Source organism: Catharus ustulatus, chromosome 27 (genome assembly GCF_009819885.2).
Source record: "Catharus ustulatus isolate bCatUst1 chromosome 27, bCatUst1.pri.v2, whole genome shotgun sequence".
NCBI classification, from domain to species: Eukaryota; Metazoa; Chordata; class Aves; order Passeriformes; family Turdidae; genus Catharus; species Catharus ustulatus.
Genome location: NC_046247.1, coordinates 4,354,161 through 4,376,136, shown reverse-complemented (window position 1 = coordinate 4,376,136; position 21,976 = coordinate 4,354,161). Strand labels below are relative to the sequence as shown.

General features: G+C 52.4%; 3 protein-coding genes and 1 long non-coding RNA gene across 8 annotated transcripts in view; 3 read left to right on the top strand and 1 right to left on the bottom strand.

The window, feature by feature from the left end:
* The first annotated feature begins 104 nt into the window (after positions 1–104).
* On the top strand, positions 105–3,416 carry PCNA (proliferating cell nuclear antigen). 3 transcript variants are annotated; one of them, XM_033081462.1, is made up of 7 exons: positions 105–245; positions 540–789; positions 1,663–1,760; positions 2,041–2,108; positions 2,247–2,441; positions 2,688–2,811; positions 2,905–3,416. In XM_033081462.1, exons 2-7 carry the CDS (start codon positions 569–571, stop codon positions 2,985–2,987), a joined length of 789 nt encoding a protein of 262 aa, XP_032937353.1. In that variant the 5' UTR covers positions 105–245; positions 540–568; the 3' UTR covers positions 2,988–3,416. The 3 variants fall into 3 exon arrangements, with proteins under 3 accessions (XP_032937353.1, XP_032937352.1, XP_032937355.1); XM_033081461.2 differs by lacking the exon at positions 105–245 and adding an exon at positions 283–301; XM_033081464.2 differs by lacking the exon at positions 105–245 and adding an exon at positions 379–397.
* Positions 3,417–4,212: 796 nt separating this feature from the next.
* TMEM230 (transmembrane protein 230) lies at positions 4,213–9,558 on the top strand. Of its 3 annotated transcripts, none has more exons than XM_033081040.1 (5): positions 4,213–4,310; positions 6,348–6,475; positions 6,861–6,983; positions 8,058–8,225; positions 9,241–9,558. In XM_033081040.1, exons 2-4 carry the CDS (start codon positions 6,377–6,379, stop codon positions 8,196–8,198), a joined length of 363 nt encoding a protein of 120 aa, XP_032936931.1. In that variant the 5' UTR covers positions 4,213–4,310; positions 6,348–6,376; the 3' UTR covers positions 8,199–8,225; positions 9,241–9,558. The 3 variants fall into 3 exon arrangements, with proteins under 3 accessions (XP_032936931.1, XP_032936930.1, XP_032936929.1); XM_033081039.2 differs by lacking the exon at positions 9,241–9,558 and adding an exon at positions 9,062–9,211; XM_033081038.2 differs by lacking the exon at positions 9,241–9,558 and having other exon boundaries at positions 8,058–9,211.
* Positions 9,559–9,660: 102 nt separating this feature from the next.
* LOC117007727 lies at positions 9,661–20,664 on the bottom strand. Its single transcript, XR_004420214.2, has 3 exons — positions 20,552–20,664; positions 16,573–16,684; positions 9,661–11,377 (listed from the first exon to the last, which is right to left on the bottom strand). It is a non-coding gene; the product is annotated as an uncharacterized LOC117007727 (long non-coding RNA).
* SLC23A2 (solute carrier family 23 member 2) overlaps positions 20,197–21,976 on the top strand; it is a 50,948-nt gene continuing 49,168 nt past the window's right edge. Inside the window, exon 1 of the mRNA XM_033081037.1 lies at positions 20,197–20,297. The gene's annotated coding sequence lies outside the window, so the exon portion shown is untranslated. The remainder of the gene's footprint in view (positions 20,298–21,976) is intronic.

Here is a 21,976-nt window from a genome sequence, read left to right as displayed (position 1 = left end):
GGCGGAGGGGGCGGGGCCTAGGCCGAGGCATGGCCGCGCCCAGGCGTACCCGGATGATGCGGTGCGCCATGATGGGTGGCGCGCGTGCGCCGCTGAGAGAGGGGGCGGGCGAGCGAGCGCGGGGGGGAAGTCCCTGGGCGCTGGGAGAAGCTTGAGGAGTTGGTCCTAAGGGACAAACGGATTCAAGTTATTGCTGGTTTTCGCTCAGGACACAGTGCCTGAAGAGAGGCGCGCCGTACGGACAGGTGCCGTGCGCGGCCCTGCCGCCATCGCTGCGCAGCGAGACGGGACGCGGGCCTGTGTAAGCCACGCGGTGATTGGCTCCCGCCGCACGAAGGGGCGGGACTAAGGAGAGGCGCGGCGCTAGGATTGGCCAGAGAGCGGCGGGGAGCTGCATGTGAGCTTGGAGGGGGTTGGGCTGAAGGAGAGCGGCGCTGGTGATTGGCTGATGCGCGCCGAAGGGCGGGGCGGCGGAGTGCATAAAGAGGGCTAGGCGGGCCGCTTCTCTTGAGTTTCAGTTTTTCCGCCGTTGTCTTCAGTCTGTGCTGCTCCCGCTGGTGCTGCCAAGATGTTCGAGGCGCGGCTAGTGCAGGGCTCAGTGCTCAAGCGAGTGCTGGAGGCCCTCAAGGACCTCATCACCGAGGCCTGCTGGGACCTGGGCTCGGGCGGCATCAGCTTACAGAGCATGGACTCCTCACACGTCTCGCTGGTGCAGCTCACGCTGCGATCGGAGGGTTTCGACACGTACCGCTGCGACCGCAACATCGCCATGGGCGTCAACCTGGCCAGGTCAGCCGGCGGCGGGGTCTCATCGGGCGCTGGTATGAGGCGGCCGAGCAGGCCCGGGGCTGTGGCGCTGAGGAGAGCGGGCCCTGCCCGAAGGGGGTGTGAGGAGAGATCTGGGGACCGGGGGGGCTGTGGAGGTGTGGGGGGTCCCGAGGCCGCTGGGAGCCCCTTCAGCCCTTCCCTCCCCCGCCATTCCCCTCACGGCTCTCGCGCCGTTTTTCGCGGCGCGCGCGGGGCCGTCGCGGCCGTGACGTCACTGCCGGCGGCGAGTGGCGGGAAAAGGCAGAGTTGGCGGGGGCCGCCGCCATGGCCCTCCTGTGGGGAACCAGTGACAACTCTAAAGTCCTGTCGCTAGGAAAGACCTTCCAGAATTGTGGGGAACGTGGTCAGGGAAGTGGTCGTTCCTGCCCCCTGTGAGGCGATTTTGTGCCCAGCTCTGGGCTCCTCGCGAGAGGAGAGATACGGAGTTCTTGAAGCAGGTCCAGCGGAGGGTGACAAAGATGAGGGGCCTGGAGCATCTCTGAGGGATTTGAGGCTCTTCAGCCTCGGAAAGAGACTGCTGAGAGAGGAAAACTCATCCCTGTGTGTAAATGCCCTTGGGAGGGATCAGAGGATGGATCCAGGCTCTGCTTCGAAGGGCCCAGCCGTGGGACAGGAGGGACGGGCAGGAACTGATGCACGGCAAGGTCCACCCTGCAGATGTGGAAGAACTTTGTGGGTTGGCAAGCACTGCAAGATACTGGCCAGAGGCTGGGGAGTCTCCCCATACACCCACTTTATCAACAGGGTTAAAAGGAGAGCCTGATAACTGTGATATGTCCCCTCCTGCTCTGTCAGCTCTCAGCCCCATGAGTCACCTGCTTTTCTCCCCTCCAGCATGTCCAAAATCCTGAAATGTGCAGGGAACGAGGACATCATCACCCTGCGGGCCGAGGACAACGCGGACACCTTGGCCCTGGTGTTCGAGGCACCGAGTGAGTGTTGGATTGGGGAGTTCATTTGTTACTGGAATGTGTCAGGAGTGGGGTGCAGGAGGGAGGGAAATGGCAATGGATTCTGCAGGAGTGGGAAGGGACACCTGATTCTTGGAACAGTTTGGAGGTTGTAGTCTGTTGGGAAATTCCCAGAGTTGCAATTCCAAGAAAACAAAGGAAAACTTTAATGTCATTTTTGGAGGGAGTGGGGAGTGGCAGCAGTTTACTTGATGTTTGTCACTTGTTGTAAACACGTGGTGTAACTGCTCTGCTTCTCCAGACCAGGAGAAGGTTTCTGATTACGAGATGAAGCTGATGGATCTTGATGTGGAGCAGCTGGGAATCCCAGTAAGTAACAAGGGCTGTGGGGCTTTGCCACATTCACATCAGATTGTAGGACACAACGTGCTTTGGAGTGCTGGCAGGGTGTCACTGTGGGTGTCACTGTGAGCCCCCAGCCCTGGCAGGCTGTGTCTGTGCCCCCAGGAGCAGGAGTACAGCTGTGTGGTGAAGATGCCCTCGGCCGAATTCGCGCGCATCTGCCGGGACCTGAGCCACATCGGTGACGCCGTCGTCATCTCCTGCGCCAAGGACGGCGTCAAGTTCTCGGCCAACGGCGAGCTGGGCAACGGCAACATCAAACTGTCCCAGACCAGCAACGTGGACAAGGAGGAGGAGGCTGTGAGTGGGGTGGCTGCAAAGTCTTCTGCCCTGGGGAGTGGGGAATAGCTTGGAAAGGGCCTTGAGAGCTCAGGTGTGCACCCTGCAGTGAGCAGGGTCTGGGCCGTGTCTCCCTCTGGTTCATGGAGGGGAGGCCCTGAATGCCTCCAGTTTAGCCCTACCCTGGGAGCTGCAGCACTAAGGGTGGCTTTGCCTGAGCTGTGCCAGGCTCTGGAATCCTTTGCTGAGCCCAGCCTGCTTTCCCAGGTTACAATAGAGATGAACGAGCCGGTCCAGCTGACCTTTGCCCTGAGGTACCTGAACTTCTTCACCAAAGCCACGCCCCTGTCCCCCACAGTCACACTCAGCATGTCTGCAGATGTTCCTCTGGGTGAGTACCATGGCTCTGCCTGAGGGCAGTTGGGGACTTGAGGCTGGATTTTATGTAGAACCTCGTGAACCTTTTTTTCATTCTCTTCCCCAGTTGTGGAGTACAAGATCGCTGACATGGGACACCTCAAGTACTACCTGGCCCCAAAGATCGAGGACCAGCAGGAAGGCTCTTAACTGGAGCAGGACTGGTGGGGGAATCTGCCTCCTGCCTGAAGGCAGCAATTCCAGAGCCTTGGAGCATCCTGGGAGCACTGTAGCCATGTCTTGTAGATATCTTTGTAAATATTTTTTCAATTCACTATTTTGCTATCCTGGTATCATTGGAAATAGGAAAGCTGAGTTTTTCTAGTCTATTCCTGTACTCCCAACACTCTCTTGGATGCTGTCTGAAGGTGAAATTCCTTACTCCTTTCAGCTGCTGTTGGAGAAAAGGGGCAATATTTAATGGGTCAAGATATTCTCTGGAGTTTCCCCTGTGGAGCTGTAGCTTAGGGTTGCTGTTTTATTATCCCATGAGTTTATGTGACCTTACTTCATTTATTTTTGAAGCCAATATTCTGACTGAAACTTGGAAAATGGAAATAAAAAATATAATTTCGTGGAGTTTGTGGTGTTTAAATGTGGGTGGATGGACTGATGCTTTTGAAGCTGTGCTGGTGTGCCCTGATTCCCTTCTCAAGGCTGAGTTCAGTTTGGATCACTCAGAGGTGTGGAAGAGGTGCCAGTCTGCTGCCCTGACGGTTGGAATTCACGATTCTGCAAGGGCTTTTTCCACTCTAAACCACTGCCCGATGCTCAGTGTATTTTTTGGAAGGCTGTGCACTTCCCGCGGGTCGGCAGGACACGAGAATGCTGGGCACAAAGCGCCTGGAGCTGTCCCCGGCGGGTGACAGAGGATGGCAGCAGGGGGCAGTGTCGGCCACGAGCCGGCTCCGTGCGGGGACAATCCCTGCTCGGGGCTGGGGACAGCCCCTGCTCGGGCTGGGGACAGCATCGCTGGGCTCCTGCTGCCACCAGCACTCCTGGGGAGGGGCTGCGGGTGTCCCAGGCCAGCCTGGACGGGACACCCGGGCACAGAGGGAGGTGTCGCTGCCCGCGGTGACACTGGATGGGCTTTAAGGTCCCTTCCAGCACTCCCCATCCCACGATGCTGGGTTCAGACACTGATTTTCCCCTCAGCCCGAGGGGTGGCTCAGGCGCTTCCCTTGCCGAGGTCTCCAGCTTCCTTAGCTGAAAAGATCTGCGATGGAAGAGCTTTCGCCCTAAAGCTTTTTAGCAATTCCTGGCGCTGAATAAATAAACAACCTGGCGCTCTTTCCCCCTGCTGAGGCGGTGCTGGGACGCGGCAGGAGCCGCAGATCGCCGGGGCAGAGCCAGGCTGGGGCGGGCCCGAGCGTGACCTGGAAGGGAAGCGGCGTCAGCGGCGTCAGCGGCAGCGACTTCCCGGGGCAGGGCCGGGCAGGGACGGCAGGGCAGGATGGGGCGGGCCGGCCGCAGGTACGAGCCGAGCTGGGCCGAGCCGAGCCGGGCCGGGCTGGGGGCAGCTCGGGTGGGTCCGCAGTGCGCTTGGATGGGTTGGGGTGGGGTGGGTTTGGATGAATTTGGGTGGGTTCGGGGTGAGTTTGGAGTGGATTTGGATGAGTTGGGGTGAATTTGGGGTGGGTTTGGGTGGATTTCCGTGCCGGTCCCCCCATCCCCGATGTCCCCGGGTGTCCCCGCGGGAGGTGGCGGCTGTCACCCGGTGCCGTGCGGGACATGCGGGGCTGTGCTTGATGGGTGCAGGATCCCGGACTGAGTTTGGCTTTCCCGGCTCCTTCGCGGGGTTTAAAAGCCAACTGCAGTATTAGAAATTTGGAACTGCAGCATTAATTGCTTTGGCCACAGGCCCCGATTATTTATTTGGCTCCCAAAAACCATAGCACTGTGCTGCTTCCTGCTCTGGAACCTTGTGGTGCTCACAGGGAAGTTGAACGTGGCCCTTAAACTTGAGATCTAAGAGATTATTTTATATTTATATTTCATACACATTTGTCTTTAACAGCCTCTTTCTTGTTGGTAAGTGAGGCAATGGGAAGGACAGGGCAGCTTGTGCAAGTGTAAAATAATAATAATTTTATATAACAATTAATAATAAATAATAATAATAAATAATAATAATAATTATATATAATTATTAATATTAATTAATAATTCTGGAGAAGCCCCTGAACAGCTTGGTAAATAATGGGGCAGTGGGTAAGAACAGAGAGCAAAGTGAGGCAGAATTGGGAAATCTGGCACCTTGCAGAAAGGTTGGTTTATTCTGGCTTTTTTCCCTCCTTCACATCTACCCTCAGGCATGTGGGGGAGCCTGGGGGTGTTTGGGTCATGACCTGAAAAACAAGGATGTGTGGGGAGCAGGGAATGCCACCCTGCAGCTGAGGGGTGTTTCCATCATCCATGGGGCTGAAAATGTTCTGTCTGTGTTTGGTTTTTGCTACTAAAGCAGAAGCCCAAAGGTCAAACCAAAGGTTCAGTGATGGAAATTTTGGATCAGGGAGGATTTTATAAAAGTCAATTTTACAGCAGGAGGAATGAAGCTGGGTGAGGGATGGGGAGACAAAGGGCTTCAGTTCAAGTGAAGACTCAGTGTTTTGAGTGGATGCATCATCTCTGATGCTGAAGAGTGTTGTGGAAACAGAGTTTTTATCCCTTCCTGTTGGCACTGCTGGAATACCTGCTTTTGTTCCCTCGCTTCCAGACTTTCTCAGAAAATAAGAGCTCTGTTGAGGCTGGGAGGTGTGGGGAGCCCTTCCCTGCCTCTCCCCTGGGAATCCATGTCCTGCTGGGAGAGGTGCCCAGCCCAGTCCTGTGGCAGGGGGAGGTTGGCAGGATGGGAAGGCTCTGAGGGACAGCAGCTGGCTCTGATCCCTGTCCCCAGTGTCCCCTTGGCACTGGGACCCTGCTGTGCACACCCTGGGCTGTCCCTGGGGTTTGGTAACCTCACCACTCACACTCTGTCCCCTTGTCCTGCTCCCTCTGAGTCACTCCTGCTGTCTCCATGACACCTCCATTTCATTCCAGTTTCCAGTGGTTTGGGTTGGTTATTTGGTTGGTTGTTTTTTTTTTCCAAAAATTGCTCTCTTGCAAAATCTCCTGGTGATTGAAAAGCTGCTTTGTTTAGCTCTGGTTTGGGTTTATTTGCTGGTTCAGGAACAGCCAGAGCTTGGATATCTCCCTGCTGGCAGCAGGAGTTCCTTGTGGAGTGAGAGCTGGGTCAGACCCTGGGCCCTACCCTGGAATGTCAATCTAGTTTGAAGCACAGGTTCTTGATTCCAAGTATTGCAGTAGCTGTATCCATTTTGTATTTTAGGCTTCAAATGAAATGCTTAGATCCTCTGTTGGAAAAGTTTTAACTTATGAAGAGGAACAGAGATGCCCATTGGGTGGCACAGCCTTGACACAGGAGTTTCTCTTCAGAACCTTCTGTCCTGTGTCTCTCAGACTGCCACCACTCAGGTTTCTCTCCTGTTTTGCTCTTCCCTTGGTTTCCAGGCTGTAGCTGATGCCCAGGCCCCCCTGGAATGATGTCGTCACGGACCAACCTCTCTGCTGGGATTCCCAGTAGCAAAGTCAAATATTCCAAGCTCTCCAGCACCGATGATGGATACATTGACCTGCAGGTAAAAAGTGGGAAAGGAAGCTGTAAAACCACAAGGATGGACAGCCACAGCTTGGCCTTGCACAGGGAGCTGCTTCTCATGTATCTCTGGTGGAGCAGCTGCAGCTCAGGGAGGGACAGAGCCGGGTGGGAGCCAAACCCTTGGTCCTTCCCCTCTGGAGAGCCCAAAGAGCCGTCCTGGGAACAGGACTGGGAGTAAGGGCTGGTTCAGCAGGGTCTCCCTGAGCAGAATTCCTCCTGGAGGGGCTGTGACAGAGCCCAGCAGCGGAGCTGCTGCAGCACTTTGTCCTGTGTCACCTCTGCCAGCTGTGGGGTCACATCTGTACTGCGCTGGGAGGGGAGCTGTGCTGCATTCAGCTGCTCAATATTTGGGTTTTTCCATCCAGTTCAAGAAGAGCCCACCCAAAATCCCCTACAAGGCCATTGCACTGGCTGTGGTGCTCTTCATGATCGGGACCTTCCTCATCATCATCGGAGCCCTGCTGCTGGCAGGGTACATCAGCAAAGGGGTGAGTGCTTCATGGCACTTCTGCCATGCTCCTGTCCTGTCCCCAGAGCTGCCCTGAGCCCTCATGGGCCAGCAGGTGACAGGAAACAGCCTCAAGTTGCACCAGGGCAGGTTTACATTCAGAATTAGGAAAGGTTTGTCGTGGAAAGGGTGGGAAAGGCCTGGCACAGCTGTAGTGGTGGAGTCCCCATGCCTGGGAGTGTTCAGAACACCAGGACATGGGTTAGTGGTGACCCTGGGGGTGGTGCTGGGTCATGGTTAGATTTGATGACCTGGAAGGTCTTTTCCAGCCTCAAGGATCCTGTGATCATGTTCAGTGTAGAATTTCAGAGCCACAGGAAGGGAGCAGGGAATTGATTCCCACCCCAGCCTGGCTGTGCTGGCAGCCCCCTTTCCCTGGGATCCTGCAGTCAGCCTGGCTGGAGCAGGCTCAGAGCTGGGCTGGCCATCTCTAGAGAGGGCTGAGAGTCCCTGGGGGGGTCACATCCCTGTCCTGGAGAGATCTCAGCCTGTGCAGATCGTGCAGAGACAGGGGGGGAGCTGCCAGACCCTGTGTGGGGCAAGGCAGCACTTCCCCATCTGGCTGTGGTTGTGATCCATGGGAAGGGGAGCTGCTCCTGCAGTTCTGGGTGCTTCTCCCCTGCTCCCTGTGCTGTGGGCTCAGGCTAGGCTGGCAGCTCTGCGTTATCTCTGTGGCAGCAGCAGCCTCTGGGCTCTATCAGCAGCACTCCAGGCACAGATGGAGCAGTTCCCAGCCCTGGCTGCACGTCCATGGGGGTTCCTGGTGAAGGATGAGGTTTCTTGAGGGCTTCCTGCAGCAAGAAGGAGATGCCAGGACAGGATTAAGGGCTGAGCCTGACAGCAGCTGAGATATTTCTGATGGAAGATGGATTTTTATTTCTCAGCTCGCCAGGCCTTGGGGATGGATCACAGAACCACGGGATGGTTTGGGTTTAAAGGAGCTCACAGATCACCTCACTCCAGGCAGGGGCACTTCCCTGAGGCCAGGCAGGGTGTGAGAGGGAGGAGGGCCCCTCCTGCAGGTGTCAGTGCCCCGGGCTGTGTGTCCCTGCAGGAGACCGACCGGGCCATCCCCGTGCTGATCATCGGCATCCTGGTGTTCCTGCCGGGCTTTTACCACCTGCGCATCGCCTACTACGCCTCCAAGGGCTACCGGGGCTACTCCTACGACGACATCCCCGACTTCGACGACTGAACCCTTAATTAATCCTGCTCTAATTAGGTTGGTCAGAGCTGCTAGTTCCCCTGATGCTGGCAGGGCACAGCTGATGTGTGTCCTGGGCTTGAGGTGTTCCAGGTTTTCCAGTTTGGGGGGTGGGGGCTCCAGCCCGGAATTGACCAAAAGGAATTGCAAAGAACTTGGGATTTATTTTTTCCTCTTGGGGTTGCATAATTCTGCTCACTGGGAAGCTCTTCCTGGGCGAGGCAATCCTTGCAATTTTCCAAAAATAGATGAGCTGGTTTCAGCAGCAGATACTTGTTTTCTCTGTTTTTTCCAGAGTTTATTTTAGCATTCCATGAGATTGTGGTTATTGTTGCGTTACCTTTGCACACAGACCGTAGTTAAATTCTCCTTTTGCTCTCTGTCCATCAGAAATGCTTCCAAACTACTGGAAGTCCTGAGCTTGCCTGGAGTAAATAAAGTCTGATGAGGGGGGGAAAGCAGCACTTGCAGGAAGTGATTTCCACACAGTGCACTTGCTCCACAGCTCCCTGTCAGACTGGCCAAGCTCATTTCCTCACAAACACATCCTTCCCAAGCGAGCTTTCCCCGTGCCATTGTTGCTTTTGGCAAAATCTTCATCCTTCACAAGGACTGGTGTTGGAGTTTGCCTGTTACTTGAACAACCAGATGGATACTGGGAGAAGGATTGGAACCCAGACTCAGATGTCTAAATACCAGAAATCCTGGGCTTGACAAATGTGGGTGTTGGAGACACTTGAATTCCAGCTGTCTGTCTTTTGAAGTCCTTTAGTCCTTGTGTAGATAATTTGCTGTGCAGAGAAGTTCTCTGTGTAGTTTGTACTGAACAAACCCCCTCTGGATTGCTTTGCCAGCTTTGCTGATGTGTCATTCAGGGAAAACAGAGTGATGGCTCCACTTCTGTGAGGTAAAACCAGGCTGTCTCCTGAACTGGGGTGTCTTGGTGTCCTGGAGTGATGCAAGTGGATGCATTTAATATGAATAAAGTTCTATATTCTCTGTAACCATAAGTTTGTCTTTCCCACCTTCACAGGAGTCAGAGTGCACTAAAAACTGTCCTGGGCTTTGGCTGTGCTGCCTCCAGCTCCCAGGTGCTGCTGGAGTGAGGGAGGCAGCAGCTCTGGAATAGCCCCAGCATTGTCAGGCTGCACAAAGCACTCCACACTTGTCACCTGAGCCCCAGGTGGGGTGAACGTTCTGGAAGGAGGGGGCAGGAGTGACTGACAGTGCAGAGCAGGCCATGGAGCTGTCCACAGATCAGGGCTGGACAAACACCTTGCTCTGAATGTACTCCCAGAATTGCCTTTCTTCCTCCTTCAGTGCTCCAGATTAAACCCAAACCCTGAGCCAAGCTGGTTTTTTTAACCTGCATCTCTTCCCTCACTTGTCTCACTCCCCTGTGTGAATCCCAGTGCTGCACTCTGAGGAAGAACTGGTTAAATCAGGATCTCCCTTTCCACCTCTGGAGGCACAGCTGGGCACGTTCCCTCCCTGCCACCAGCCCCTGCAGCTGGGGTGGCTCAGGGGACAAGGGACACTGCTGCTGGCAGCAGCTGGAATGTGTCAATTCCAGCTGGCTCTGGCCAGGAGAGCAGCTGCTGACGTCAGACCATGAATCAGCCTCTCTTAGGGGACAAGAACCTGGGTTTATTTGGGGAGTGGAAGTGGAAGGAAAGTTTAGATGGAAAAAGCAGAAAGGGAGGAAGAAGATGCAAAAAGCTGGGAAGGGGGATCACCTAAGCAGGATGAATGTAGGGGACAGAAGAAATTGGACTTGGATGATCCTTATGAGTTCTTTCCAACTTGAGGCATTCTGTGACTCTGATTCTACGAACATGCTGACATTCCTGGAGGAAAGGAATTAATGAATTTGCTTTTCTTTGATGGAAGCAAAGTCCTCAGGCAGCACAGTGGATAAATAAGCAGGGCTGTGTGAGGGATGGCCAGAAGAAAAAGTTCTCTCCACAGGGGTTTTTCGTATCTAACTGGGAAAAAAAGAAACACTTCTAGGAAAGAAAAAGGGGATTCCAGCCGCGGGAAATACTTGGATCCAGAGGAATTCAAGCTGACATCCAGGTTTTAAGGAGCCCTGACTGATTCCCTGCAGCAGTGAGGGGAATGGGAAAAGGCCTGGGAGGGAGTTTGTGGTTCTAGAGCAGGGCTGGAATGACAGATAAGGCACTGATGAATGAAGGGAACACTGAATAGCTGCTCCCTTTGTGGAGCTTCCTCCATTGCAGGCAAGGCAGCTGTCTCAGGGAAAAACAAGCAGCATTTATAGAGCCTGATGGCTGTTACTGTGCACAGAAGCTCTGGAGAAAGAACAAGCAGGCAGATTCCAGGCTCTTCTCTGCTTTATGAGTGTCTTCTCAATGCTATTTTCAATTGCTGTTGCAGAGTGTAGTTTCACAATTAATTACCTTAATGCCATGGAGTTGCTGGAAAGATTTGGAAATGTCATTCTGGAGTCCTGTGCCCCAGAAATCCTCCTGGTATTATTCATTAGAAAAACAAAGATTTTAGTCTATCACTTTTTTTTTAGTCAATCACTTTTTTTTTTTTTTTTGAGTGAACAAAGCCAGAATTAACCAAAGTATTGTGCAAATGGTGAAAGGAGAGGCAGAAATTGTGCTCTAGGTTGTTGGAAGTGGTGAAGGGATGGGGAGAGGAGTTTCACCAGCCTGGGGACTGTGTGTGAGCTGTGAGGGCAGGAGAAGCCACAGCCCTGAAGGGATCCCTCACCCTGTCCCAGTTCCTCTCTGGCTGAAGCTCCCCAGCCACAATGACTCTCACACTGAGGATTTTGCACATTTCCATACACAGATCCATGTAAGAGACATAGAATTGTTAAGAAACCTTTAATTAACATCACTGAGTCCAACCATTCATTCCCCAGCGACATAATTCCCACTTGCAGGGAAGCAGCTGCAGGCCAGTCCTGGGAAAGCAGGTGCCAGTTCTCCAGATTTGTCCCATAGATGTTTCTGGCATCACTGCTGCTCCTTCTCTCTGAGAGGTCCAGCATGGACATGGGATGGGGAGAAGAGCAAAACCTGTGGCTGGTCCCATGGAAACTCAAGTTTGTAACTCCTTGTTCATTTTCTAGCAGTGAATTCCATCTCCTCTCACTTTTTGATAACCTCATGGTCAGGGCCTGGCTGGGTGTTGTCCTGTGTGGGAAAGGTGTGAGGAGGCTGGGCTGAGCAGCAGGGCTCTGACCTTAGTCCTGAGAACATTTCAGTAGAAGTTGAGGGAAAGAGCACAGAGAGGATGTGAAGCTATACACAGCCAGAAGCCAGTGCTGTGTGTGAGCAAACAGCAAAATGAGCAGCAGCATCTCTGTTCTTCCCTGGGGCTCTCCTGCAGGAGCACTCAGCCCAGCCCAGCTTTGCTTTCTGTCACCTGCAATTAGCCAAATTCAGCATCACTCTTCCCAGAGAGGCTCGGTACAGAAATAGGGATTTGCTGTGGCACAAAAGCCACGTAAAAACCCCTCAAGGCAGGAAGAAATGACTCAGCACAACTTCCAGAGGGATCTCTGCTGTGCCCTGCTCCGAATGAGCTGCTCCAAGCACTCTCCACACTCCTCCCCCTCTCCCTGGTCCTTAAAAGTCCTGAACATCACCCCACCCATGCACCTGCTCCTCATCCCCTCTGCCTGTTCCTGAACCTCACCTCCAGCCTTCTCCTGGCCCTTCCCTTGGGGTGTTTGTCCTGCTCTTCTCAAGATCTCTGTCCTGAAAGCTCCAGGACTCTGTGGCTGCTCCTGCCTTCCCAGCTGGCCTGTCCTCGTTGCTGTCCTCAGGAGCTGCATCCCTTCACAGGTAGGGGACATCACCCAGCCCTTGCATCTCCCTGGCCTCCCAACCACTGCAGACACACTCCCAGCTCGGGCCAGTCCTGCCTTCACTTCCTGCAGTCTCAGCCTGATGAAAAGAGATGATTTTTGCTGTTTTCCCAGGCTCTGTGCTGGCCCAGCTGTGCTGCCCTGCTCCAAGGCAGGTGCTGTGTCCCTCTCCTGTGTCCTGTGTGGGATGTGCATGTGCACGTGCACACAGTTCCTCTCCCCCTCCTGAGTACAAAAGCAGCTTGAGGGTTTTTAGGAATGCTGGATTTGATTAAAAATAGTCCAGACAGTCCAGCAAGGCCCTGACAGAGCCTTCCAAGAGAGTTGGCTTTGTTCTGAGGTGGAGCCAAGGGTCATGGAGGGAAGAATTCCATTGTGGATCAGAAATTATTGTTTCCAATTGATTGAATTGACTGGTTTGCTGTTGTGGGCTCAGGCAGACCATGGTTTGTTGTGATTCAGGATTTGTTTCCCTGAGGCCTTTCCTTCCCTGCTTTCCTGTGTCTAGGCAGGGATTAAGGAACTGCTTTCAATTGGAAGTAAGGCAATTACTGGCAGCTCTGTTTTGTGACCTGCATGGACAGGGCTTTATTCTGATAAGCATCAGGAAGTGACATTTCCTTCCTCCACACTGTACTTGGGCTGGATTCTGAGCCATGCTGTTTTCCTCATCCCTGGGGCAGCACAAAGAGACCTCCCCTCCCTCAGCAACACAGATCTATGAGGTTCATGCAGAGCTTTTCCAGCTCTGCAGTTACAGAGAGGAACAAATCTGTGATGAATCTTCTCCGAGAGGACTTTCAGCTCCTGTGAAACAGCAGATTTGGCACTGAAGCAAAAATTTTGTGGAGGAATCACCATTTCATCCTGGGCTGTTAAAGCAAAGGGCAGCAAATCCACTAGTCACCACTAATTAATTTTGTTTTGAAATATTTACTTGGGCTGAAGTAGTAGCTGCTCCTAAGTCTTTAAAGGATTAGCTGCCTACTACTCTTTCATGCCTGCAACCATTTATTTAAGCTGTTGCTGCAAATCATGCTGTTAACCTGTCATGAGAGGTTTTAACCTTCCTTCTCTTGTCAGTGGGAAATGCCTGGTGCAGATGGCCCTGCTGATGTGACAGAAATTAAACATCCAGTCAGATCCTCTGGGCTCTTTCCCCAGCTTCTTCAAGGAGGGGCAAGACAGAAGATGAATGCAGTGATAATTGTGTACATCTGGGTGTTGCAAAGCCTGAGGAGGGGCTGTGAGGAGGTTGGGGAACATGAGCTGGTTGATGCAGGAGTATCAGTTTCTCAGCTAAAGCCACATGTAGCAAAGGAAATGCTCTGGGTCGAGAACAAATCCTCGAAGAAAACTGAGAACTCACCTCAGCAGGGATTGTTTCTTACTCTCAGGCACATGTTTAGTGTAAAAGGGAAAGATCTCAGGTCCTTAAACCTACAAATACTAATTAGCATCACCTTTTAATTTTCTAGCAGTTTTCATTAATGTGTCATTAGAAGAAGCCTGCCAGCTCCTATAATCCTCATTTTTCTTGTCTCTCAACACTAACAGTCCATATCACAGCATGACCTCTTCCCTGCTATTTTGGGTGGTTCTTTTCCAGACAAATGCCTTATTTTTTCTGTATTTGATACTGGAGGTCAAGTGAATCCTCTTTGTCTTTTATTGCACAAGAACAGAGGCAGGATTGTAAGAGGGCCAGTGCAAATGCATGCCTAAAAATAAACCAGTGGAAGGTCTCCAACTTCAAACACAAAAAGAGTATTTGTAGAGGTCTCTCTGTTGCATGATCGCATTTCAGATCACTGGGGAGACACTTCAAAGTTCAGCTCACAAACAGCTCGTGGTTTAATCCTCCCCATGAAACAAAGGCAACTCTTTGACTTGGATCCCTGGCCTGCTGCCACCCTGGAGCTGGCAGAGGCTCAGTCTGGAGTGGATCATCCCTGGGGCAGGGGCAGTGGCTGGGATGCTGTCCTGGGCTATTCCTCCCACCCTGGCCATGGGTCCAGGGCTGCAGAGGAACAGGCAGGCCCACAGTCCTTCTCCCACCTCTGCTGGAAACAATTCAAGAAGGCAAGAGGGGCCAGAGCTTGCAGAACACTTCAGTGACACCAATTAAGAACAGCAGAGAGGTGGCACTTCAGGCAGGGAAGGGGTTAACCAACTACAGGGCAATTTTCAGGGGAGAAGTTGGAGTTCATTGTTCCTGGCTCTCTGTGGATTTCTTTTTTGTCCTTCCAGCTCTGATTCTTGGTTCTAATCATAAAAGGGGTTGCTAGTCCTTCCTCTTTCTGTTTTCACTTGGCCTTTCAGGGCATGGCCTGTGCCTTCACCTGTGAGCAGGAGCACAGAGGGAGAGCTGTGCTGGCAGGGAACTATAAATAGAGAGCCTGGCCAGCCCTGTGGCATCCCTGCTTCTATAATTGCCCACTCTGCACTCCCGTGACAAGCCCTGCTCCAGCTGCCAGGGCAAGGAGGAACTGAGGGTGTCTCCACAGTCAGTCCCAGAGCTGGACCTGCCTGGAGCTCTGCTTTGGGCAGTTCTCCCTCCAGGAGTTCTGCTTTTCCGTGTGTGAGTGACCACTCCCAGTGTCCCAGTGGGGTTTGGACAGCTCAGTTTCAGCAGCTGCTTTGTAGAGGGCTCCTGGTCTAACTCATGTCTCAGCACCACTTGTTTATTTTGCCTTCTTCCCCTTGCTGGAGGAGGCTGGTGTGTCTGTGTCACTCCTGATGTCACTGTGTGGTTTTGTTGCTATGCTCACACGAGGGATTAAATGAGTCACGGGGTAAAAGTGACCCAAGCCCATCCTTCCTCTCTGAGGATGTTTTTGGGGAATGACTTGCAAGTGGGTTAGAGCAGGGACTGTGTCTCTGCTCTCACTTCTCTGCTGAGGGATGAGTAAGCAGCCACCAGGCTCTGCAGAGTGAAGGACCTTCACTTGAACTCCCACTGCAGGTGGCTTAAGAAAACCTCTTTTATTCTGTGCTATAAAATTCCTCTAATGGACCTCAAAATTATTTTGTGCACCATGTCCACCTCATTCTGGAAGTAGTTTAAGTGGGAATGAGCAGCTCTGGTCCTGCTTATCCACATCTGCCCACAGGAGCCGCTCTCTATTCCCACAACTTTGAGGAGCCACACGTGAATGTGACACAAGGTGACAAACCCCAGCTTGTCTCCCCCTTGAAAACCATCCCTGCAGATGCCTCAGGGTTCATCCAATGTTGAGAAGATCTAATGGAACAGAACTCCAGGGTGACTGTGCCCAGGAGAGCAGAACCATCGGGAGCCATCAGCCCCGGGCTCCTGCCGTGCCTCTGAGACAGATGTGGCTGCAGGGATTCAGCATCCTGCCAAGGAGAGCCTGGCAGGAGAACAGACCAGGCAGGACAAACGCAGGCTGCTTTCCTGGCCTCCTCCTGCCCACACTCTGCCCAGGATTTAAGGGTTCTCAGCTCATTTCAGGAGCTGTGTTTTTGGGAAGCAGCCTGGGGATGAACTCGAAGAGGTGACTCAGCCCATTTCCTCCTCCTGTCAAACACAGGCTTTGTCCCTGACTCAGCAAGTGAAATCTCATTTCTTTGGTACAGCCTTGAGGTACTAGACAGAACAGCAGCAGGAAAATTGCCTTCTCCTGCAGAGCACAGGCTGTCCAGCTGAGTTAGTGTCACCAGGAGCACTCTGGAGCACTCTCCCTGCTCTGTACTCCTGGCAGCTTGGGATGAATATCCCATGGCTGGTGTGGTTTGAGCAACGCTAAAGGGACAAGAGAGGGACCTGGGATGAGTTGTTTGCACTCTCCTGATTGATTGTACTCTCCTGGCTCCCACAACCTCGTCTCCACTTGCAAAATATTTTGCAAACCCCAAGCTGAAGGAAGGTCTCCTCTCTCCAAAGCTGCCAGAGGGGAAACCACGGTGAGAGGAGCAGCAGGGACCCAACAGCTCTGCAGGCACGCAGATCTCTGCTGCTCACCTCCTGATTTATTCATGACACGAATTCAGAGCGCTGCTGTGCCTCCCCCGGTCCCTGCCGCCTGGGTCGCTGGCTGGAGCTCCGTAATTTGAGTGCTTGGCCCGAGATCTCCGATCTCTGCTACCGAGAGCACTTTGCATTAATTAAACTCCCTACAAATGTTTCCTGCCTCCATTTTGCTGATGACAACCGGGGGGTTGAGCTCGGCTGGCAGAGCCCATTTCTGAGAATGAAACACGTTTTTTCTGACTCGACTTCCACCTGACATTGAGGGGAACAGCGAGTCATGGCTGTCCCGAGATAATGAAAAATTCCTGTGGGTCGGGAGCTGGAGTTTCCCACCAGGTGGTGTAGGTGGCATTTTAACCAAGCTCACACTTCCTTTCCTCACCTCACAGAGTGAAACCAGGGTTTGCCCAGCTCCTCTCCCCAGTTACAATTCCATATTCCAGAGGGAGAAGAAAAAAAAAAAAAACAAACCACTGTTTGTGAGTTAACTTTTTTTTTGCTTATTTGGGGGAGTTTCCACTCACCTCCTAGACTGCTCTTGAAATAGCAGGGGTTCCATTTTTATTTCATCTAATCCAGTGAAAGATATTATCCAGAGACAGGAGTGCTGGGTTCTTCTTAACTGCTGGACTCCATCTGTGGGATCCACACAGAATGTTACTAATCTAATGCAAGGCAGGCTATTTTTATTTTTAATTTTCTTTTTTTAATGTTATAAAAACTAAACTCAAAACATGCCAAGAAAACAAGATTGGATAGGAGCTATGGATCCCAACCAATTCTAGGATGGTTTGGGTCCATTGGAAGGGACCATCTCATTCCACTGCCCTGCCAAGGGTGAGGATGCCATTCACTAGATACCACCCCTGGATGTGAAATTTTGATTTGGTCTTTTGGACATCATGTGCTCAGATCAATGATTCACATCACAGCAGAGACAACTCTTGGATTTAAAATGGAAATTTTGAGCAAGAGACGCCGGCCAAAAACAATTCAGCATTGAAATTTATGCCAGTAATGTCCATGCTGCATCTGAGAAAAACCCTGACCTGCAGTCTTGTCCTTCCTTTTGATCCACACAGAGCCATGAAGAAACAACCAAAATAAAAACTGGGGAATGTCCTCAGTAAAGCTTCCTTAGACTGTTGTGATAGTGTGCAGCAACACCTCACCTGTTCAGGTAAGTCCCTGAGTGAGCTTTGAGGAGCTCAAGTAATCCAGACAAGATGTAGAGTAGAGGAGAAAACAAAGGGAATGTGTCTGACTCTGGATCTCAAATGATTAATGATTGCTAATTTCTCCTGCTGTGTGGTGATGAAGGACATGCACATCCCATGGCTCCAATTCTTCCAGCATTTTTATGGACCTGGGAATCATTCAGGCAGGGAATGATTGAATGTTTAGATAAATACCTCAGGGTTCTTCGCTACATTTTAATAACACAAATTATATCCCAGTAAAATTGTTTCTATGTCTGTAGCTGGACAGTGTGATGGCATAAAATGGGCTCTGACTTCCTGAACAAGGGAATTGCCAGGGAATTTTCTCAGACTTTGCAGCATGGGAGGCCACCTGGAAGGGAATTTATCAATTTAAGATTAAAAAGGACTGAAAAAGGCTTTACTGGTTTGAGCCCATGGTTCCAGGGCGTCTAGCTGTGTCAAATTCAATTCTTGGAGCACTAAATCCACCTTTATCATCCTTCCCTGGCTTGTCCTTGGGATTATCACAACCCTGAGGTCTTTATCTGTTACTTTTCAATCTGACTGATGTGTTTTCTCTCACTGTATTACCTGTATTTCCCTCTGCCATCTTTCACTTGGGGAGGGCAGGTTGGAAAATTGTAACACTCAAAAACAAAATAAACAGAGCTGTGTCTCTGTCCCTGATCCTGAACACAGGGAGGCCTTGCAGGGACACTGAGCACGCACGATCTGTCTTCCAGCACAAACTCCTGTCAACAGCAAAACTGCTGCAGCCTCCATCAATCTGGCACTGCTAAAATGTCCCTCCTGTCATGGCCCCACACTCCCCAACCCTGACAAACAAAGGCTTTTAGCGTTTAAAAGCTGCACTGAAGTCTGTGTCTACGTTTGGGATAAGGCCAGGTATTGAATAATGGCAAGGATCAATAATCAGGCGTTGTGCCTTAGCCCTGCCCTATAGAGTTCTCCATATGTTCTCATTGGAAAACCTTTTAAAAAAAGCTTAGCCAGGAGAGTATTGCAGTGAACGTGGAAAAAAATATACCTGAGGATAAGCACAAATGCTGCAGAGGCCTCGTGGGGTCTCTGGTCTGAAAGCAAGCTCCTGGCTTTTGATGGGATTGGATGAAACCTCTTTATGGGGGAGTGGGAGGGAAGCTGGACCAGCTCTCCAACCTGGTCAACAAACACCCAGCCAACATTCCTGGTTGCCAAACACTGCACAAACAGCAACCCAAAAGATCAACAGAGAATGGCAGGTCTGGGTGAAACAGGGTCCAGTTAGTGCCAGTGGTCTGGGGAGCCCTTTCCCATCGACTCAGGGCTGATCATTAATTAAAAGCCAGCAGGGCTGGGGGAGAAAGCCCAGCATGGGTCATTATCTCCTCAAGGACAGCCGGTGTAAGGAGAAAGGGCAGGAATCAGCTGCAGGGGCTCAGCCCAGAACAGCCCTGAGAAAGGGAAGGAGCCACGAGCTGATGTGTCTGAGAACTGCACGTTCTGGAAAGGGCAGGACACAAATTAGAGTGAGTTAACGTTGTCAGAAGCCATTAGAGATGTCAGATGTTGCCGAGAGGGACGTGAGAGAGGCAGCGTCCAGCGCTGCCTACCGGAGCTGCAGACGTCAGCCGTGCCTGAAAACAGCCAGCTCTGTGGGCTGGGGGAGATGTGTCACATTTGTGTCACATTTGTGTCACATTTGTCCTGGCCCCCAGCAGAAAACTGGAAATCTCAGGGAAAATGGTGTTTTCAGGCTTGTGGATGTGGTGGAGGTGTCATCTTTTAGCCTCCTCTAGTACAACAGGGGAGGTTTAGGTTGGGTATCAGGAGGAATTTCTTCACAGAAAGGGTGATTAGACATTGGAATGGGCTGCCCAGGGAGGCAGTGGAGTTACCAGCCCTGGAGGTGCTTAAGGAATGACTGGATGTGGCACTCAGTGCCATGGTCTGGTTGGGGTGATGGTGATTTGGCACGGGCTGGGCTTGACCTCAGAGGTCTTTTCCCACCTAAATGATTCTGTGATTCTTTTGTTACTCCCTAAACTCACACTCCAATTGTAAAAGCTGGATTTTCCTTAAAAGATAATAATTAAAAAACAAACAAAGAAAAAAGAAACCCCAAAGCAAAGCCCCAAGAGGGCCAGGGCTGGGGACACCAGGCAAAGACATTTTCCTGGGGGCTGGAGAGGGACCCCCAGATGAGGGGCCCAAGGAGCTTTGTTTGGGGACCTCATCAATATCCACCAATATCCACAAATATCCATCAATATCGGCAGGAGGTGTCAGAGATGGAGCAGGCTCTGCTCCCTGGGGTCCAGCAATGGCACAAGAGGCAATGGGCAGAAACGTAAGCACACAAAATTACACCTGAACATGAGGAAGAACTTTCCTGTATGGATGACCAAGCACTGATTCCTAAAACCACAATAACAGAATAACACAACCTCCTGAACTGCACGGGACCCATCAGCACCACGGATCCAATTCTAGCCTTGCACGGGACTTCCCAACAATGCCACCATGCTCCTGAGAGCCTTGTCCCAGCACTCCTGGAGCCCTGCCAGCCCTGAGGACATGGCCATTCCCTGGAGAGCCTGTTCAGTGCTGCACTGCCCAGAGAGGCTGCGGAACGGCCCTGGCCGGGGATATCCCACACCCTTCTGGACACAGCCCTGTGCCATGTGCTCCAGGATGCCCCTGCCTGAGCAGCGAGCTTGGACCAGAGCCCCACTGCGGTCCCTTCAACCTGCCCCATGCCGTGACTCTGCCGTTTGCGTCCTTCATGCATAAACCCCTGCAGCCGGAGGCCTCTCCCTCAGGGCACACCGGGCTGTTCCCCCGCCGAGCGCCGGGGCCGCCATGGCGGCCGAGCCCTGAGGGAGCGGGGCCGGGGCCGCGCCATCTTGTGGGGGGCGGAGCGGGGCCCGTCCCGCCCCGTGCTCTGCCTGCCGGGGCCGCCCGGCCCCGCCGCACTCGCCGTGGAGACCGAGGGGAGCGGAGCCGCAGCCCCCAGCGCCATTGCCGCCCTCAGCCCGCCATGGCAGGTGAGCGCGTCCTCCCCGTCCTGCTCCCGCCCTGAGGGAGCAGCCCCGCCGCGCTTCCCCGCCGCGCTCTCCCCTCAGCGTTTTCCTCTCAGCGTTTTCCCCGCCGCTCTCTCCCTTCAGCCCTTTCCCCTCAGCCTCCCGCCCGCTGTCACCTCGGTGCTGGCCCCGCACACCCGCGGCTCGCCCCTCGCTGCCGCCGGCCGGGGGGTCGCGGCTCCCCGCAGCCTCCACCATGTTAGCCGGCCGCGGTTCACCTTGGCCGCGCGGCTCCCGCGCCGTCCACACCTCTCCTCTCCCTTTTATCTCGCATTTGTGCGGTAAATAATCCCTTCCCTGTGCTCCATGCCGGCGTTTTCGGGCTCGGCATCGTCTCCGGGGGATGGGGAAGGGGCGGGGGGATGCCCGGGGTGGCACCTGCGGCGGGGTCACCTGCACGGAGAGCAGGACCGGGCGGGCATCCATCCCCGGGGTGGGGTCGTCTCTCTGTGCCGCTGAGGTCGTTATTTTTTAATTTTTTTTTTTCCTTTAATCTGAAACAAAATGGGTGGCAGAGCCGTAAGCTTGCAGATGGGATGGAGAAATGCAGGTTAATTCTCCCCTGGTCCTGAAGGGGTGGCCTCGCTCTTCCCTGATCCCATTCTCGTGATACGCTTTAAGGCTTCCCCCCCCACCCCTTTTAAAATTATTTATTTGCTTTTTTTTCTTTTCCTTTTCAGTGCACATCGAGGCAGTAAATATTTCGGTTTTGTGGTTTTAACTTGCAAGCTCCATTCGATATTATGTGTGGTTTTCTTTTGTTTTAAGGTACATTTTTGGTAGAAAGAAGTGATGTCGGTAGCACAGAAAAATGCCCGAACAAAGCTTGTTGTAAGCCTATTAGGTTTCCTAGAATAAGGACTAACCGCTATCATATATTCCTGTTAGAAGTGGCTTTTGCCTTTTTTCCATAAAAGCTGGGAATGAGGCAGAGGCTTTACAGTTTTATCCCCGTCCCTTCATTTTGGAGCCGTCGCTGTCATTTTGAAGGCAGGGAAGAGCAGCCCTTGAGGCAGTTTGGGGCTCTCCTGGCCAGGTGAGTGCGGGCTGGGCTGACCCCAAAGGCAGCAGCAGAGCTGGTGGAAGGTTCTGGCAGGGAAGAGGAATCCCTCGAGGTGTTTAAGACAAGGTAAAGACCTGGCCTGATAATTTTTTCTGCTTTGTCATTTCTCACATGCAGCTGACTCTTGGTGTGAGTTCAGTGACAGGTAAATGCCATGATCCCTGTTGCTGATGAGCTTTAATTTTTAATAAAAACACGAAATACTCCATATTTACAGGGAGCTTAATATATCTCTGTGTCTTCACTGCAGTGTAGTGCTGCCAGGCTTGAGCAGGCTTTAAATTACCCAGTTTAAACTTAAATAAAGAGCTGGTTTGGGTAATGTTTTTCCTGGCAGGTGGAGTTTGATGCAGGCTGTAAAACGAAGTGGAGAAGCAGAATAAATGCTGGAATGATGGGCTGCACAGTGCCTGAGCCAGGCTTAACTGCACACCTTGGTCTTCAGTTGATTTCAGTGTAGATAAAGGATTATTGCAACAAGTAGCTCAGGTTAGCAAACTGGAAAATAGTCCTTGAGGTATGTGGAACAATTGGATTAGCTGATGAGCTCTTGCACCCCTACTCCTGGCTCCCAGTCATG

Excerpts from the sequence above, each read along its gene's own strand:
- PCNA (XM_033081462.1), top strand. The coding sequence starts at position 569 with ATGTTCGAGGCGCGGCTAGTGCAGGGCTCAGTGCTCAAGCGAGTGCTG. Across the intron at positions 1,761-2,040 it reads CCTGGTGTTCGAGGCACCGA|ACCAGGAGAAGGTTTCTGAT; the intron begins GTGAGTGTTGGA and ends CTGCTTCTCCAG. Across the intron at positions 2,109-2,246 it reads TGGAGCAGCTGGGAATCCCA|GAGCAGGAGTACAGCTGTGT; the intron begins GTAAGTAACAAG and ends CTGTGCCCCCAG.
- TMEM230 (XM_033081040.1), top strand. The coding sequence starts at position 6,377 with ATGATGTCGTCACGGACCAACCTCTCTGCTGGGATTCCCAGTAGCAAA. Across the intron at positions 6,476-6,860 it reads ATGGATACATTGACCTGCAG|TTCAAGAAGAGCCCACCCAA; the intron begins GTAAAAAGTGGG and ends TTTTCCATCCAG. Across the intron at positions 6,984-8,057 it reads CAGGGTACATCAGCAAAGGG|GAGACCGACCGGGCCATCCC; the intron begins GTGAGTGCTTCA and ends GTGTCCCTGCAG.